Source organism: Paroedura picta, chromosome 3 (assembly GCF_049243985.1).
Source record: "Paroedura picta isolate Pp20150507F chromosome 3, Ppicta_v3.0, whole genome shotgun sequence".
Lineage (NCBI taxonomy): Eukaryota > Metazoa > Chordata > Lepidosauria > Squamata > Gekkonidae > Paroedura > Paroedura picta.
In genome coordinates this window covers 86,537,744-86,557,788 of record NC_135371.1, presented here as the reverse complement: position 1 = coordinate 86,557,788, position 20,045 = coordinate 86,537,744, and the positions used below count along the sequence as shown (strand labels likewise).

General features: G+C 44.0%; 1 protein-coding gene across 13 annotated transcripts in view; it reads right to left on the bottom strand.

The window, feature by feature from the left end:
- COL23A1 (collagen type XXIII alpha 1 chain) overlaps positions 1 to 20,045 on the bottom strand; it is a 587,226-nt gene that overhangs the window by 28,965 nt on the left and 538,216 nt on the right. For all 13 annotated transcript variants that reach the window (XM_077326687.1, XM_077326689.1, XM_077326681.1 and 10 more), the window contains 6 exons: positions 19,669 to 19,722; positions 18,782 to 18,826; positions 16,095 to 16,184; positions 14,122 to 14,211; positions 6,492 to 6,542; positions 3,838 to 3,894 (listed from right to left, as the gene is read on the bottom strand). In XM_077326687.1, coding sequence (XP_077182802.1) covers positions 3,838 to 3,894; positions 6,492 to 6,542; positions 14,122 to 14,211; positions 16,095 to 16,184; positions 18,782 to 18,826; positions 19,669 to 19,722 — 387 coding nt within the window. The remainder of the gene's footprint in view (positions 1 to 3,837; positions 3,895 to 6,491; positions 6,543 to 14,121; positions 14,212 to 16,094; positions 16,185 to 18,781; positions 18,827 to 19,668; positions 19,723 to 20,045) is intronic.

Here is a 20,045-nt window from a genome sequence, read left to right as displayed (position 1 = left end):
GTCCATTTCCACCACACTTTGAAATGGACCCTACATTGGAACCAAACATTAACCTGCACAAATCTCAAGGCAAATGCAATAGCAAGATTTTACTTCTCTAAGTGAGGCCAAAACCTCCCTGCCGCTATTAAGATTTTTCAAACTATGCTGATCCCAAAACTTTTCTATGGCATACCAGTATAGGGTATAGACCTCCCTGCAGGAGTAGAGAGGCTGCAATCTGCCTTCTCTCATCGATGATTAGGGGCCATTCCGCACTCATCCAAAATAGCACAATTGAAATCGCTACAGTTTTGCCATTATGCACAACGTCGTTGACAATCTGCAGCACTCCTGAAACCGATCCGCAAAAAGTGCTTCGTTGTAGCGCTTTCAGGGAAATCCCAAAAAGTGGATTCACCCTCCGGAAAGCGCTACACTCTTGCAACCAATCAGCAACACTAGCGAAAAAGTTCTGTGCGTTACCATTGTTGCGGTTTCTGCAAAGTCCCGCCCCCTAGCTCTCTGCTCTGATCTTCCGGCGAAGCGAACACCATTTATTTTTCTCCGAGTGAGCGGAGATAAACGCACCGGCGAGCCTTCGTTTACCCAGCGATGCTTCCCTGGCTGCAGAGCTGTTTTAAGTCACTAAGCACGAAACAACACACAGCCCCGTTTGCTGGTTTATTTTCCCTTTATTTTTTACTGTATTTTCGGCCGAAAATTGCGCCCGTGCCGGCGGGGGGGTTATTTTTTTTTCACTCAGGGGGAGCGTGGCAACGATGAAATGGCAGCTCAAACACCACCTGCTACCTAGATGGGTCTCTCTGTTGCAACGAATCAACGCAGATTCGTTGCAACGTGTTTTTTTTAAAACTTCCTTAAGGGGAAAGGGGCTTTTTGGGATCATGATAACGGGCGCCCATTGGCTGCTTGACGGCCAGGGGCAGGACGAGCTCGGCAATATCGCTTCCTGGCTAGCGATTTTTGCAGAGACCGGAAACCTGTGGAAAACGATAGAAACGCAACTGGATTCCACTACAAAGCCAGGTATGCATAACAACGAATTCCACTATTTAAAATGGCGTTTTTTCGTCCCGCAACCAATTTGCCACATAGATCCTGGTGCGGAATGGCCCTGGGTCTCCCCAAATGCATTTCTGCCTCCACAATATACTTGGAGACTGGTGTCACCGAATTGGCCTCTCTAGCCTGGCTCCGTATCTTTAAATACTGGCTCCGTCTGAACTTTAAAGCCCAAGCTGGGAGCTTCGTCTATCTTATGTTGTCTGATAAGTTTCTATCATCTTGGCTCGTGAAGATTAACATCAAACATCAGTCTTTATTGAACTTTTGGAAAACCTTGAAGAGAACCAAGTTTACAACACCATCCGGCAACGAATCTTGGATATTGACTATTAGACCACTATTGCCGGAGCATGCAGAACATGCTCTCCCATCTTTTTTGATATCTATCCCCAAGCAAGAAGGATCCCGGAGTACTTTACATCTTTAAAATCATCTTCTCTGAAGCGATTTTTATGCTAGCAAGGCTAAACATTCTACCAACGGCAGTGACGAGAGGTCGATATGCTAAAATCTGATATGCCGACAGACTCTGCCCATGTCCCGCCAAAAAACCTGAGTGAGTGGAGCACGTTCTCCTCCTCTGTGAGAAACACAACCATCTTACAGAATGTTACATATATCCTCTCATGCGGATGAGCAAAATCCACGGCCCCTCAACAATAGTGCACTCTCTTTTACTGGATCACAAACCTCAAGTAACCCGAAGGCATTACAAAATTCCTCCATGGGATTTTCTGCAAGTGATCTGGGATCTGAATTGCTTTGTCTTTTATATACATGTTCTGTTCTGTTATTATGCCAATAAAGGTAATTTAAAAAATTACCAAATTTCAAATGATGTACCTCACAATAGAGTGTATTTGTTTGCCTTCCTTTAAGGCACAGGAGTCATTAGAAAAACAAACCCAGCCTCTTACAGATGAATAGATTAATCTAAAACAGTAGACTATACTCTTCCCTCCCCTTTCTCCCTTTAAATATCCAGCCATACCCTTTGAAAAAAATCTTTGTGATCACTAAGATATAATACTCCAAGCAAGGCTAGCAATCTCTTCTTGGTTAAAGTTTGTATGATGCATTCTGTATTGTGTCTAAGATAGCATTTGAGCCAAACAGTGAAATTAACGGATTCCCCTACCCCCCCCCCCCAGTCCAACTGCAGTACCCTCATGCTGATCCTAAGGGTTCCCTTAGGTTCAAGGGCTTCTTTTGTAGCATGCCATCTAAAATGCTCTCCTAATGGACTGGGGAGGTAGGAAAGTTCTGGTCTGTGACATCAGCTGTTGCTTCCAATTTTCAGTACTTAAAAAAGCCCCCAGTTATTTTATCTCTTTCCACATAACTAATTCATCTAACAGCTAAATATATTAGAAGAAAAGCTCTTATGGATATACAGCAGGATCAATCTTGCTGTCCCATAAATGAAGCGGGCAAAAACTGAGATGACAGACACTGAGAAGTTCCAGACATTGTCCTTCTAAGTGCAACAGCCATCACACATCTGCAATATAGTATCTGTACTTTTAGTTGTACATTCTGTTAACAAGTTTACCCATCTCAAGAAGACCTACATTCAATTCCAGTAGCACCTTAAAGACCTAAAAGGTACTCTTTACTAGTATCTGACTAACTCTTAAGATCTTATGCCTCCAAAATTTTGTTAGCCTCTTGGGTGTTGCTAAACTTTAATGTAGCTCTTCTGCTGAAGAACAACAGCTACCCTCTGGAATGATCTCAAGGATCATCAGCACGGGTTTTGCAAGAACAAGTCATGTCAGATCAACCTTATCTCTTTTTTCGAGAAAGTGACTGCCAGGGGAATGCTGTGGACATAGTTTATCTGGATTTCAGTAAAGCTTTTTATAAGGTTCCATAAGATGTTCTTGTTGACAAACTGGTAAAATGCGGTATGGATCCTAATTCTGTCAGGTGGATCAATAACTGATTGACTGATCATATCCAAAAGGTACTTGTAAATGGTTCAGCATCCTCTTGGAAAAGAGTGACAAGTGGAGTGCCCCAAAGATCTTTCCTGGGGCCTGTGTTCAACATATTTATAAATGACTTGGATGAGGGATTAGAGGGGATACTTATTAAATTTGCAGACGATACTAAACTGGGAGGGGTAGCAAACACAACTGAAGACAGAATCATAATACAGGATGATCTTGATAGGCTTGAAAACTGGTCAAAATGAATAAAATGAAATTCAATAGGGACAAATGTAAAGTTCTGCATTTAGGTAGGAAAAACCATAGACACCAATATAGGATGGGGAAGACTGGTCATGGCAGTAGTATGTGCAAAAAGGATCTAGGAGTTTTAGTAGACCATATATTGAACATGAGTCAGCAGTGTGACTCAGTGGCTAAAAAGCCAAATGGGATTTTGAGCTGTATCAAGCAGAGTATTATGAGCAATAGGGTTGTGAGTATCCTGCATAGTGTAGCGGTTGGACTAGATGACCTATATGATTCTATGGAGTGATTTTCATTAAAACATGGGAAACATATTGTTTTTAGCCTCCAGCGCCTCAGCCAGCAAATTGGTTTTCCAACAACAGAGAAGTAATAAAACAGAAAAATATAGAAACATTAATTGAACTCATGCCATGCTTTCATTACACCACTTCAATAATTTTCATTAAATATGAATTCTCATACATAAGTAGAAATGGAATTTGCCTCCCTGAGCAGTGATACATGGTTCCTTACTTAGCAAATAACACAGCCCCATTCAAAGTTTTAAGACAGTTTTCATAAGACTTACCATAGGGCCCGGTTGACCTGGTAGTCCTGGAGGTCCTGGTTCAGCTATGACCTGCACCTATGAATTATATTACATATTAAAACATTATGACATAATACAGGCTATAGATAAAAAATGTGAAATTTTCTTACATGAAAACAACCATCAGATTAATAGAGGAGAGAAATTTTTTTTAAAAGATCTCTTTAAAGAGTTCCAGTTGCATAATGATGGGCATGATCCATTTCATTTCAGGCACAACAGCCATCTACAATGGATTCCTGGGGATCCAATGAACAGGCCAAAGAGGCATCATGACAATGGGAACAGGAGGGTTGTGCACACCTCCCATTGTTGTTGTTGTTAGGTGCGAAGTCGTGTCCGACCCATCGCGACCCCATGGACAATGATCCTCCAGGCATTCCTGTCCTCTACCATTCCCCAGAGTCCATTTAAGTTTGCACCGACTGCTTCAGTGACTCCATCCAGCCACCTCATTCTCTGTCGTCCCCTTCTCCTTTTGCCCTCGATCGCTCCCAGCATTAGGCTCTTCTCCAGGGAGTCCTTCCTTCTCATGAGGTGGCCAAAGTATTTGAGTTTCATCTTCAGGATCTGGCCTTCTAAGGAGCAGTCCGGGCTGATCTCCTCTAGGACTGATCGGTTTGTTCGCCTTGCAGTCCAAGGGACTCGCAAGACTCTTCTCCAGCACCAGAGTTCAAAAGCCTCAGTTCTTTGACGTTCGGCCTTCCTTATGGTCCAACTTTCACAGCCATACATTGCAAGTGGGAATACCCACTAATACCCACTAAACGAACTTTTGTTGGCAGGGTGATGTCTCTGCTTTTTAAGATGCTGTCTAGATTTGCCATAGCTTTCCTCCCCAGGAGCAAGCGTCTTTTAATTTCTTTGCTGCAGTCCCCATCTGCAGTGATCTTGGAGCCCAGGAAAATAAAATCTGTCACTATCTCCATTTCTTCCCCATCTATTTGCCAGGAATTGAGAGGGCCCGATGCCATGATCTTCGTTTTCTTGATGTTGAGTTTCAAGCCAACTTTTGCACTCTCCTCCTTCACCCGCATCAACAGGCTCTTTAGTTCCTCTTCACTTTCTGCCATTAGAGTGGTATCATCTGCATATCTGAGGTTGTTGATATTTCTCCCTGCAATCTTGATCCCAATTTGTGACTCTTCTAATCCCGCCTTTCTCATGATGTGCTCTGCATACAAGTTAAATAGGCAAGGCGACAGCATACAGCCTTGCCGAACTCCTTTTTCAATTTTGAACCAATCAGTGATTCCATGTTCAATTCTCAGTGTTGCTTCTTGACCTGCATATAGGTATCTCAAGAGACATATAAGATGCTCTGGTATTCCCATCTCCTTAAGAACTTGCCACAATTTGTTGTGCTCCACACAATCAAAAGCTTTAGCATAGTCAATGAAGCAGAAGTAGATGTTCTTCTGGAACTCCCTAGCTTTCTCCATGATCCAGTGTATGTTGGCAATTTGATCTCTAGTTACTCTGCCTCTTCGAAATCCTGCCTGTACTTCTGGAAGTTCTTGGTCCACATATTGCTGGAGCCTAGCTTGTAGGATTTTGAGCATAACTTTGCTAGCATGAGAAATGAGTGCAATGGTGCGGTAGTTTGAACATTCGCACACCTCCCATAGCTCCATTCAGACCTCCCACTCGCCTTGTTCCAAGTGAGTGTGATTCAAAGAAGGCACTGAATGGGAATACAGGATGTACACATGGGCCCAGCCCCCAGCAACATCTTTTCATGCTATCTATGTGGAAATTTTATGTGGAAGAAGGGAAGAGAGCACGCTTTCACTAAACATATGGGGATCCTCTACATAAGGGCACTGTACCCACAATGGATTGGATAATGCCCAATATGTTCAACAAATGTCATTTACTAGAGTCAGAAATTATAAAATCAAAAATATCTAGAAAACATGATTTAAATTCAATTCATGGTATGGTCACAAAGTGCAAAATGGATATCTTGTTTTCTTGGAAAGAGTTACCAAAGACTTAAAAAGCCTAGTCTGCTACTGGATCAAATGAAACTTAAAAATATGGTTGCTAATACAGGCCATAATCAGGTGAAGAATAAATAAAAACTTAGAAACTATATATTGGAGCTTGGCCACAGTGCTAAAAAAAAAAGGCTCCTCTGAAACTTGAATTGCCTGCCATCTATGCAACGCTCACGTTAGATCATGACTTGGAGCGCTGTGCTGAAAGGTAGTACATTTTGTCCTGCACCCCTATTTAGGTCTAGATAGTAGATAAGCACTGTAAGTCAAGTAAATACATAATGTTCCTATTTAGATTAACACAAAATAAAACCATGTCTTTACCATACATTAATGAACAAATATCCAGCGTAAACTAGAGCCAAACAAGATTTTCGGGTTTTCCAGGCTTGGAAAGGCCTCAGTGTGAAGTAGGCAAGACACAGCAAAAAACCCCACATCTAAGAGCACCTTCCACTAATGGAGTGCTGGACTGAACTGGACCCAAATATAAATTCCATTGCAAAAGGCATAAGCTTCTTCTACAATGCAGATACCTTAACTGAAGACCAGAAAATCTGTTTCACATAAAGGTGTCTGTGTACCCTTGTCAACTTTTTGTACTGATTTGACCTTCAAGAGTTGCAAACTTACAATATCTGGTTCACGGGGTGCACCAGGTTCTCCTTTTGGCCCATCAATCCCCTAGATAGTAAAAAAGAAAGAATGAGAGTTATGAATGCAGAATGAAGATGCAAACACAAACAGTTCCCTGTCTTATTCTTCCCCCATTTTTAGTGGGAATTTCCTATGCAAGACTGAACTGCTCTTGGGTCTGATTTTATGCTAGACACTGGGAAGTCGAATGCCACTTATTTCCTCCATAATGGAAGATTCTGCCTGCAAAATATTCCAGTGTGTCAGTTTGGAGAACTATTAGTGACCAGATGCAATGTGTTTGTTATGTCCAAACTGAGACCAAGTTTGGTGTAGTAGTTAGGAGTGTGGACCTCTAATCTGGCAAGCCGGGTTCGATTCTGCACTCCCCCACATGCAGCCAGCTGGGTGACCTTGGGCTCACCACGGCACTGATAAAGCTGTTCTGACCGAGCAGTGATATCAGCTGTCTCAGCCTCACTGTTGTGGGGAGAAGAAAGGGAAGGCGACTGTAAGCCGCTTTGAGACTCCTTCAGGTAGAGAAAAGTGGCATATAAGAACCAATTCTTCTTCTTCTACATTTATTTATTATTTGTTAATTACATTTACATACCACTCTCTCCCTGGAGGCTCAAGGCAATTTATATGGAACATAAGAACAGGAACAATACAGAGAAGTCATTAATCATTAATCAAAGAACAAAGGAACAGTAAATGGAAAACAGCAGAACAATTAATTCATAACTAAAACGTGTTGACGGACCCATGAATAGTCAGTACAGGCATTAGTTTCAGTTTCATGGGAGGAAGACTTGGGGGCCCAGTGGATGAAATTGGAGCAAGTGGTCCTCAACTGAAAATCTGGTAAAGAGCTCCCTTTTGCAGGCCCTGCGGAATTGTTATATATCTTTTAGGGTCCTGATCTCTTCTGGGATCTTGTTTCACCAGGTGGGGGCCAGGACAGAGAAAGCCCTGGCCCTGGTTGAGGTCAAGTGAGCTTCCTTGGGACCAGGGATCACCAGGCAGTTGCAAGTGGTATAACATAAAGCTCTCTGAGGGGTGCAGGCTGGGAGGTGGTTCCTCAGGTACACTGGGCCTTGACTGAGTATGGCCTTGAAGGTAATTACCAGAACCTCAAGTCTGATCCAGAATTTGACTGGAAGCCAGCATAGTTGTTGGAGAATGGGACAGATGTGGAACCTCTGAGGTGTTGCTGTGAGGACTCTGCCTGCTGCATTCTGGACCAGCTGTAGTTTCCGGATCATGGTTTGGATTGGAGAGAAAAACGCTCCATGAGGGACTCCACAAGCAAGCTCTCTCCGTGATCCTGGAGGTCAGCCACTGAAGGGCAGTCCCGTGAATTCCGGCAACGGCTAGGTGGTGAGTTAGGAGCTCGTGATCTACTGTGTCAAATACTGCTGAGAGGTCTAATAATAAGAGCAGCGCTGACCCACCCCGGTCCAACTGGTGATGGAGATCATCTGTCAGGATGGCTAGCACTGTTTCTACCCCATGGCCAGGCTGGAAACTGACTGTGATGGGTCTAAGACTGAAGCTTTCTCCAAGAATGCTGTCAGTTGGTCTGTGACAGCCCTTTCACGCCCTTTCCCAGAAACACTAGGTGTGAGATGGGGCGATTATTGTTAGGCTCTTGTGGGTCCAGAGATGGTCTTTTGTGCAACGGGCGAACCACTGCCTCTTTTAGACCTTATGGGAATTCTCCCATTGATAGGGAGAGGTTGATTATAGAATCATAGAATTATAGAGTTGGAGGGGGCCATACAGGCCATCTAGTCCAACCCCCTGCTCAACACGGAATTAGCCCTAAGCATCCTAAAGCATCCAAGAAAAGTGTGTATCCAACCTTTGCTTGAAGACTTCCAGTGAGGGGGAGCTCACCACCTCCTTAAGCAGCCTATTCCACTGCTGAACTACTCTGACTGTGAATTTTTTTTTCCTGATATCTAGCCTACATCGTTGTACTTGAAGTTTAAACCCATTACTGCGTGTCCTCTCCTCTGCAGCCAACAGAAACAGCATCCTGCCCTCCTCCAAGTGACAACCTTTCAAATACTTAAAGAGGGCTATCATGTCCCCTCTCAACCTCCTTTTCTCCAGGCTGAACATTCCCAAGTCCCTCAACCTATCTTCATAGGGCTTGGTCCCTTGGCCCCAGATCATCTTCGTTGCTCTCCTCTGTACCCTTTCAATTTTATCTACGTCCTTCTTGAAGTGAGGCCTCCAGAACTGCACACAGTACTCCAAGTGTGGTCTGACCAGTGCCGTATACAATGGGACTATGACATCTTGTGATTTTGATGTAATGCCTCTGTTGATACAGCCTAAAATGGCATTTGCCTTTTTTACCGCTGCATCACACTGCCTGCTCATGTTTAGTTTACAATCCACAAGTACCCCAAGGTCTCGTTCACACACAGTGTTACCTAGAAGCGTATCCCCCATCCAGTAGGCATGCTCTTCATTTTTTTGACCCAGATGCAGAACTTTACACTTATCTTTATTAAATTGCATCTTGTTCTCATTTGCCCATTTTTCCATTGTGTTCAGATCTCATTGAACTCTGTCTCTATCTTCCGGAGTATTTGCCAGTCCTCCCAATTTGGTGTCATCTGCAAACTTGATGAGTAGTCCCTCCACCCCCTCATCTAGATCATTAATAAATATGTTAAAAAGTACCGGGCCAAGCACCGAGCCCTGAGGTACCCCGCTACTCACCTCTCTCCAGTCTGAAGAAACAGTATTGACAACAACTCTTTGAGTGCGGTTCTCTAACCAATTCCCTATCCACCTGACTATCTGAAAATCCAGATTGCAGTCCTTCAACTTATCCATCAGAACATCATGGGGAACCTTGTCAAAAGCTTTACTAAAATCCAAGTAAATGACATCAACCGAATTTCCCCGATCCAGCAAACCTGTTACTTGGTCAAAAAAGGAAACCAGGTTGGTCTGGCAGGACCTGTTGGAGACAAATCCATGCTGACTTCCTTGGATCACCAAATTGTCCTCCAGATGTTTGCAGATCGCTCCCTTTAATATCTGCTCTATTATCTTCCCCACAACAGAGATCAGACTCACTGGTCTGTAGTTTCCCGGGTCATCCTTCCTCCCTTTTTTGAAGATCGGAATAACATTTGCTCTCTTCCAGTCCTCCGGGACATCTCCAGTCCTTAAAGAGGTTCCGAAGATGATGGACAAGGGCTGTGCAAGTTCTCTGGAAAGTTCTTTGAGTACTCTCGGGTGCATTTTATCCGGACCAGGGGATTTGAACTCATTCAGTGCAGCTAAATGCCTCTCGACAACCTCTCTATTCATGTTAACCTGCCACCCAGACACTGTCCTTTGGCTATGGCCATCTCTAGATGTGCCTAAACACTTTGACCTGTGGGGAAAAAACAGATGTAAAATAGGCACTAAGCTTTTCTGCTTTCTCTGCATCTTCCATTAGAGTTTGTCCATCTGCACTCAACAGTGGGCCTATTGCCTCCTTTACTTTACGTTTGCTCCTCACATAACTGAAAAATCTTTTCTTGTTACAATGGGCTTCCCTGGCCAATCTTAGCTCACTCTCAGCTTTGGCCTTTCTTATGATTGATCTACAGTGCCTAGTAACCTGTAGGTACTCTTCTTTAGAGCTCTGTCCTTCCCTCCATTTCCTGATCATTTTCCTTTTCTTTCCTAGTTCCTCTTGAAGTTCTCTGTTCATCCAAATAGGCTTCTTAGAGCTCCTGCAGTGTTTTCGTCTTTCTGGGATAGTCATTGATTGAGCATGCAATAGCTCTTGTTTGAGTAGCGCCCACCCTTCACATGCTCCCTTTCCTTCCAGCATTCTCGTCCATGGTATGACACTCATCATGCCTCTGAGTTTATTAAAGTTTGCCCTACGAAAATCCAACATCAGCGTCTGGCTACAAGCTTCCTTGGCTCCCCATCTCAAAAGGAATTCTATGAGGACATGGTCACTTCCCCCTAGGGTCCCCACCTCCTTCACCTCATCCACCAACTCTTGCCTGTTGGTCAGTATTAAGTCCAGTATGGCTGAACCTCTTGTGGGTTCATCTACCATTTGATAAATGAAATTGTCAGCCAGGCAGGTCAGAAACTTGCATGACTGAGGACGCTTTGCAGAGTTTGTTTCCCTGCACACATCTGGGAAATTGAAGTCACCCATGATGACAAGGTCCTGCCGCTTGGATATTTTCTCAAGCTGCTCACAAAGTGCAACATCCACATCCTCTCGTTGGTCAGGCGGTCGGTAGCAGACACCAACCACCACACTGTTTGTTTTCCCCTCGCTTATTTTCACCCAGATGCTTTCCACTGTAGATATGCTCTCCTTCACTAGAATTTCCTGACAGGTAAGCCCTTTCATCACATACAGTGCCACTCCTCCACCTCTTCGATCTATTCTGTTTTTTCTGAACAGTTCATATCCATCCACCATTACATTCCAGTCATGAGAATCATTCCACCAAGTTTCTGTGATGCCTACTAGATCATACCTTTCCATCAGCATGAGAAGTTCCAGCTCTTCCTTTTTATTGCCCATGCTTCGGGCATTAGTATAAAGACATCTGAATCCTTTTACTTTTGGTTCCCTATGAGCTGGCCTTGCCGGTTGGGCTGCCTCCGATCGTTTTCCTTCCATACACTCCCTATGTTGATCGTCTCCTTCCCCTAGTGGCTTTAGTTTAAAGCTCTCCTGATGAATCTCCCCAGGTTCCTGCCAAACACATTCTTCCCCAGTTTTGATAAGTGCAGTCCATCAGGTGCTAGTAGGCCTTCCTCAAGAAAGCCTATCCCATGGTCCCAGAAACCAAATCTCTCCTGCTGGCTCCAACTACGCAGCCAGTGATTCACCTCCATTATCTTCCTCTCCCGACGCATTCCTCTTCCCTTGACAGGCAAGATTGAAGAGAATACCACTTGTGCCCCTATCTCCAGAGGGGGGGGGGCACTATTCTTATATCCAATGTCTTTGACGGGCACGGGTCTAGAGTGCATGTAGTTGGCTTCATTGCCTTTAGCATCTTGTCCACTTTAGTCAGTGTGAGTCATTTGAACTTACTCAGTGTTCTCTCCAAAGACAGACAAAGAGCCTCTAGTTCACTTTCTATAACTAAGGTTGGAGGAAGGTCATGGCAGACTGTCTAGATTTTGTCTGCAAAGTGACTTGCAAATGCCTCACAGCTGATATCCAATTGACTAGTGTTTTGGCATCCTTCTTCCAGAGCGGTGAGAGATCGAACTATTCTAAATAATTGTGCTGGGCGTGAGCAGACACGATACTAGTCGAGTAAAAGTTGCATTTTACTGACTTTGCCACCATCTCATAGGATCTCAACTGTATTCTATAAGATGTTCTCAAAGCTTCGTCACGAGTCTTCCTCTAAAATCACTCTAATATCTCAGTTCCCGTTTTTTTTTTAAATGACAAAGTGCCTCACTGTACCAAGAAACCCGCTTTAGACGGGTGTGGAGAGGACATCAGGGAGCTATCTCATCAATGGGGGTCAGCATTCTGTCATGCCAGTCACTGACCAGACCATTTAGAGAAGTGCCAGGAGGCACTGGGTCCCACAGAGCATTCAGGAATCCAGTCAGATCCATAGGTCTCTGTGGGCAAGCTGAAATCTGCTCAACGGTCAACTTGAGGAGGAGGTGGCAGCCTTAGCAGAGCCTTCAGGGCATGGTGATCTGACCATGGCATGGCCTTAGCCATTGCAGATAAAATTACTGATTGATGCACACCATTAGTGGCATGAGAGCCATTTCTTGTGGTGAGATGTACACACAGATAACTGAAAAAAACTTTGGTGGAAATAATCCAACAAATCTTCCCCAGCCGATCATTACCTTATCTCCTGAAAAGCACCACACTATTTATATTATGTACATCTCTCTTTATTACACAGTGTAAGTCAATACAACCATCAGCTGGGACAGCCAACAAATAACGCAATAGGGGTTTGGATTGCAGAAATTTGAAAACAGAAATTCAATGCAGAGCTGAAAGATTGCTGAAATTAAGCATAAGTATTTAAACATAACACATTAAACAATGCATAAATTACCTAGCAGAAGTTATCTGACTAGCTGTATACTTGAAAGGATCTGAAGGAGGGTTGCCAGCTTGCGGGAAGGGCTTGGCAGTTTTCCAGAATTACAACTGATCTTCAGATTAGAGAGATCAGTTCCCCTGAAGACAACGGGTGCTTTGGATGCTGGATTCAATGGCATCAGAACCCATTGGGATCCCACCTCTCCTCAAACGCTGTCCTCTCCTGGCTTTATACCCCAAATCCACAGGCATTTCCCAACCAGAGCTGGCAACCCTAATCTGAAGACAAACCATTATGGGCACTCAGCTGTGGATGTAGATCATGGCTGCCTGATAATTAAGGCATCCTTATGTGTACAAGCTATTAAAAGACGCCTAGATTCAGGTGGGTAGCCTCGTTGGTCTGAAGCAGCCGAATAAAGATGGAGTCCAGTGGCCCTGTCTCTGGCAAAGGGTACCTACACACAGAAGCTTATACTTTGCACAAAACTTCCATTGATCTTAAAGCTGCCACCGGACTTCAGCTTGGTTCTCTTGTATGGTTATGTTGAATGGTTATGTTTGTATGGTTCTCTTGTATAGTTATGTTTGTCATCACCCTATATAGCAGGGGTAATAAAACTGCAGCCCTCCAGATGTCCATGGACTACAATTCCCATGAGCATTCGCTGGCAGGGGCTCATGGGAATTGTAGTCCATGGACATCTGGAGGGCGCAGTTTGACTACCCCTGCTATATAGAATAGTACAGACGCACTGAAAAACCAATATGGCAATAAAAAATATCCAAATTGGACTTATATAGAGTCGTCTCTCTTCAGTTTCAGTTATTCTTTAATTCTTGTTTCATACAACTTGTATGAAACAAGAATTAAAGAATAACTGAAACTGAAGAGAGACGACTTTATATAAGTCCAATTTGGATATTTTTTATTGCCATATTGGTTTTCCAGTGCGTCTGTACTATTCTATATTTGTCTCTTCACTGGAACCCACCCCTCCCAGTTCATTTTTACCCCTGCTATATAGCAATGCCAGATGACATACCACCATTTTTGCCGGTGTCCATCGGCCTTCCCTATGCTCCTGAAACTATGCTGTGGGCTGATGGGCCTCCGCTTCCACTTCTTTCCTTTGACCGTTTATGCACTGGGAACTTCACTGTCCCAGCTCCCATGCAGGAGCACAAATGGGGGACGGGTTAGGCACACCGGGCCAAATGCTCCCCCGTGTGGGTGCAGGAAGAGGTGGCGCAACCTGCCATGACTAAAACTCCAGCCTGCAGCCTGCCATGAAACCTCCAGTGTGTAAATGGTCTTTGAATGGCTTCCAAGTCCATGTGGAAGAACAAGCAAAGCCTTTTGAGGCCTTATTTGCAAGTAAAGGAAGCTTCTGTAACCTCTTCAGAGCGGGTCACTGAGACAAAGTTCAAAATCCCCTGCCACATAGTATACACTTGTAAAAATTAATGTTTTCTAGCATGAAAGAAATCAGTAACAGTCATGGAATAACCATAATTATGCATCTGTATTGAAGGCAGACATACCGGTGGACCAGACAAGCCCATTTCTCCTATCTCTCCTTTTTGTCCCATTAACCCAGGGCTTCCTTGGTCTCCTTTTATTCCTTTAGGACCCTAAAATTTAAACAAAAGAGTAGATACACTTTTAATTATGTTTTTTTCTCTCATCACTGTCACTCTAATAGGGCAACATTCTGCGTGTGCATTCAGTCTTTCAGAAATTAGGCCTTTCAAACCACTCTTTAAATCTGTAACAAAAGAACTGGGGAAGTATTTAGTACGAGAGCTTTTCAGAAGCCAAGTCAAGGCAACACAGTACTTACTGTACATAAACATTTGGGCGGTTTCCTTCTTTAAAAGTTTCTATAAACGAGAATAACGATTTGATAATACAGCCTTGCAGATAAGACTAGGGCATTTTCCAGCCCATAAAAATGTTCAGTTGGCCACATGTGTAATTGAGGATCTTAAGTGGTGATTCTTTGCTTTAAAACAGTAGTTCTCAACCTTGGGGTCGGGACCCCATTTGGGGTTGCCTGGCTCCTTCCCCGGGGTTGCCAGGTTGCCCACCACCGCAGCAGCGGCAGGCAGCGGGCAGCGGCGTGTGGAGGCAGGTGGTGATTGCGGAGATGGTGGCCAGTAGGGCCTTTGCCCCCCTCCAGTCACTTCCTGCGGGGGGCTGCCCGAGGCCACAATTGGGGGGGGGGGGCGGAAGTGCCCTCGTAGCACTAGCTGACAGCTCCTCAGGCTGGGTCCCCTCTGAGCTTCAGCGCCAAAGTTGGGGTTGTGGCAAAGAAAAGGTTGAGAACCGCTGCTTTAAAAGGATCTGTTAATATTGTGAAAGAGCAGGCAATAGGTGCAATAACGGCAAGGCTGTTATCTCAATATCTTAACTAATAATCTGTATATATTCCTCCCCAGTAGGCTTGGTGTAGTGGTTAAGAGCAGTAGCCACTAATCTGGAGAACCACATTTGATTCTCCACTCCTCCATATAAAGCCAGCTGGGTGACCTTGGGCCAGTCATAGTTCTCTCAGAGCAGTCTCAGCCTCACTTACCTCCTAGGGTGTCTGTTGTGGGGAGAGGATGGGATGGAAATTGTAAGCCATTTAGAGATTCTTTGGGGTAGTAAAAAGTAGGGTACAAAAACCTCCCCACTTTCTCTTGCTTTGGAAATGCCATATCTAGAAACCTAAGTCCACCAATGTATTAAAAGTCGTTTTGTCAAGTGCCTAAAGAAGTCACTGGGATACTGTGAAGTGTTAGAAACCCGGAGTGCTAAAGAACTCTTCCACTTAATAAAACAAACCTGAGCCAATTCTAAGTATGACCACTTTAAACCAATCATAAGATTGTAAAATAAGAAAGAACCAAATAGCAAGTTAGTATATTGACAGTAAATTGTCCATGGGGGAAACTGGTAGAGTGGTTTCTGGATCCAACCTGAGGGTGAAGAGGGTTCATATTAAATATAACTCTGTATGTTGCACACAATTCATTGTGTGTTCCCAGTTTAACGTGTAAATGAAGAGGGAACATAGGCAGGGCAGAATTCTATTTGGGTATAACGCTCTGAGGGTTCAGCAGCTGGCGCTCACCTGATTGCGTGCAAAAAGTACTGAGGCCTGGAGGGGAGTGGCTTTCCCAGGGCAGCTTCTCATCATGTTTGCTGTCCTCTTTAATACTCAAAGCCTGCCCTGCCCCCTCGGAAATTTCCAGCAGGGAGGCTCCTTAGGAATCCAGGAAGCTTTCTGGCTGGAACTTGTGAGACAACTTTATCAAGTCTGATAAGAATCCCACATTTTTCAGGATACCAGAAAGTGCTGCACTAATGCTAGACACTTTGATAGAGACTGAGGCTGTTAGGGCCAACATCCCATACTGCTTTCCGCCTCAAGCATTTTGCATAGTCACTGGTTTAAATAAGCTTTTGTATCTATAATAATATACACTGGTGGAAATCAGGATTTACATAAAGATATATATTTAAAAAATACCGGTAAACCAGTCATGCCAACTTCTCCTATCTCTCCTTTCTGTCCAGTTGGCCCAGGGCTTCCTTGGTCTCCTTTTGACCCTTTAGGACCCTGAAATTTAAGCAAAAGAGATTTATAGGGTGAGACTTCAGTTTCAGCCCTGATTCCTGACAGTAAATTAAACTTCGCTGTATCTTACAATCCTAGACTGATTATAATAGATCAAATGAATATGGCAATTTAATTAAAAAGTCTGTGAGGCATGAAGTCTTCAGTCACAAATAGATATAATATAAATTTCGATGGTCAGGGTGACTCTGATATGTGTACACTTATCCTGCACACAGCAATGTTGTTAAATAATTTTTATTTATTGATTATAAAAATGTACAAGTCACTGAAGCAGTAGGTGCAAACTTAAATGGACTCCGGGAAATGGTAGAGGACAGGAAGGCCTGGAGGATCATTGTCCATGGGGTCGCGATGGGTCGGACACGACTTCGCACATAACAACAACAAAAATGTACAAAATATTTTGAATTGCTCCTCTCTGGGTTCCTGCCTTGCCACAGCTGGGGCATCTACTCCTGCTTATTTCCTGGAGCCTGTGGCCAGAGCCCAAGAACATTTCTCCCTGTCACCCCTTCTCTTCCTGACTCATCCCCTTCTGTTATTGCCTTCTGCCAACAGGTGATGACTTTTCTGATTCATCAAGCATTCTTTCAATGATGTTCCCACTTTCTTGCCCTATGTATTAATGGTTGCTTTTATGCTTTTCTATGTGCATTTTAGCTAGGTTTCAAATTTTTTGATGTTGTATTTTGGTTGGTTTTAAAGATGTGTTTTATTATTTATATATATATACTTTCAAACCCTGTTCCTAAGAACGGGCCTTAAAAGGGCCCCTCCCTTGGCCCCTGGCCAGGTAGCTTACAGTGGCTTTGGGCCGCAGCTGCCGGATCATGTGGGGTGGGCGGGGGCTGGCCAGCTCGTTAGCTGGCCTGGGACAGAGCTCCTTAGCAGTCAGTCAGCAGGCCGGGAGGCCCTCGTTAGCAGGCCCAGCCTAGCAGGGCCAGCCTAGCAGGCCGGGAGGCCCTCATTAGCAGGTCCTGCTTAGCAGGCCAAGAGGCCGTCGTTAGCAAGCCCTCCATCACGACCCTTTGCCCAGGGCCCTCTCCCCTTACCTGCTGCTGGATCCAGGCACTGAGGCATGTCTGAGAGCCTTGCTGGCTTCACCCTGATTGGCCCTATTCCAACTTGGACAGCTGGACACATTCCACCCCCCCCTCAGGCTTTTTCACAAAAATATAGAGGAACCATGGCTAAGGACTAGCAAAAAATCCCATTGTATCTAAAAATACAATGGCCACTACCCCCCCCCCCACTCCAGGCAGGACAGTCAAGGCCTGAAGAGGTATTGGTGGGCCTTTCTGGGGTGGGGCGGGGGGCCTGGTGGGAACCCTGTTATTTCCCCCACCCCCAAAAGGCCCACCAATACCCCTCCAGGAGGGCAGGAGGGAATGGTGGAGGGGACTCAGATCCTCCCCCTCCTTGAGAGGCCTCGGCAGGCCTTTGTGGGGGTAGGGGGGAGTGGTGGCAAAGACCCTATTCATTCCTCCCCCCACCCAGGGCAGCCCAGCCAAGGCCTGGCAAGGCCCTGGCCGGAGCAGCTCGGGATAGCGGGAACGCTGGTGGGGACTGGCTCACCCTCTCCCCCACAGCAGTGCTGCTGAGGCCTGGCAAGGCCATGGCTGGGGCTTCTCAGGGCAGGAGTAAGGGCTGGCATGGGCTCCCTCCCTTCTTCGCCCATCCCACCAGGCCCTCAGTCCCAGGCCCTATGTCCCCCCTCCCAGTTACCGCCTACTGGGCTGGCACTTCTTCCAGATGGAAGAAGTTGGAGGGGGATGTGGCCACGGGCTTGACATCTCTCCTGACTGACTGTTTGTTGAGTGGATGACCAATCAGGGATGGGACAGCCAGGACAGCCTACCAATCAGGTAGGTGAGTCCCAACTCCTCCCAACACCCTCTTACCATTTTATTTATATGTACAGATTGTTAATTTGTTAGCCATCTTTGAGGCCATGATGTTGGTAGAAAGGTGGGTTATAAATTTTGTTAATTAATTAATTATATTTATATACTGCCCTCCCTGGAGGCTCAGAATAATTTATTTTATTTATTCATAAATAAATTTGCATGCCACCACTCTCAATCCAACTTGTGGCAGTTCACAATACAACACTAAAAACTGGTATAACCCCTAAAAAAATCCTTAAAACATTAAACATTAAAAGATGGCGATGCAAAGAGTTCTACCCCCGCCCCCATCCAGCTTTTGGTCAAATGTGCTCTCTCATTTAATTCTCCATGAATTGTTTTCCGTGGCCTAGGCACTTTTATTTAGTAAGTACACATAAATGTGGAAACTTCTACAAAGGAAGACAAGTTTGGATTTAAATTCAGACTATTCATGTGAACATGGTATGATACAAATCTTGCCACATGAATTTAAACTAAATGACAAGAATGATGTAAAATGGAACAGAGTAAGAGAGAAGCTGAGTCGAAGAAAATATTTGCAAAATTGTTAATATGTTCCTTCTTGCTATTACGGACAACATGCTTTATACAACTTCAGTAATTCTCTAGAAATAATTTCCTGTTATAAAACTTCATCCACATCATTTAAAAATAAAATAAATATACCTTCTCACCATCAACACCAGGTGGACCAGGCAACCCAAGCTCCCCCTAAGGAAAAAATATAAAGAATACATTAGTATGATAAGTAAACCCAAAAGCAGCCTAACAAAATTCACATTCCTGTGTTAAATATCTCAATCACCATCAATAGTTCAAACCACATAAGCAGCTGCAGGGATGGACAAACTGTGGACTGCAATTCCCATGGACATCTGGAGACCCACAGTTTGGCAACCCCATGCTTAAGGTATTTTAACAGCAATGCAATTTGCCAGTACAATGTTAAATAAAGTTATGCGATTCTAAGACCATTAAAGGTAATGGGTTTGGAAGGGCTTAATTCTGTTTTGAATTTGAGTTATTCCAAAGAAAATACTATGAACGTATACAAATATAATAGCTCATTATAATATTCATTCCAAATTCCAAATAAATTAGACTAAATGACATTAAGTTCTTCTTCTGAATTCTGAACAGTGGTGTGCAGGGAATTATAAAAACAGTGTTCCATACATGATTTTTTTTTGCTAGACTTAAATATTCTTGCTTCTTCATGATGAAATATGGCCTCTTTGTTGAACCCCCAAGGGCATCTAGAGTTATCATTGCTTGAAAATTAAAACTACTTAACTGAGAAAACTCAGTTCATGCTACTGAAGAAGTTACAATAAGAAACAAGACGTTTTAATGACAGCAATATTTTAGAATCTAATAATTTGCCTGTTGCTTTTTGAAACTTTAAATTCACTACTCACAGCTCTGATTACCATGATTCCTCAAGAACAAATACTATCAACAAAAAATTTGCACATGAACTAACTGCAGTGCCATCACATGCATTAGATGGTACAGAGCAAAATGTATTTTGTGTAATGAGAATGAAATCCAACCTTTGGTCCTGGGGAACCCTGAGGACCTGGTGGCCCTTGAGGACCTGGTGGCCCCTATAACAAAGGAAAATAAGTTGTGTGTGCTGTTGAAAGGCTAGATTAAACTTCTGAAATAACAATGGATCATTTCATCTTCCAATGATCAAACATTGAAGTATTTAAACACAAAGACAATGCCACTTGGAGAGTTGGGCGGGGCGGGGTGGGGGGAGCAGAGACAATTAAGTACTAAGAAGCAATAAAATAATCCCATCTAAACAATGGAGAGAAGCAGCCAGTTTCTTTATGATCTCCCCCAGTTTTCTCCACCTGTCTTGGGGGAAGCTGTGAAAATGCACACCAATAAGAACCTGGCTCACTTGGCTTCTTTTCACATG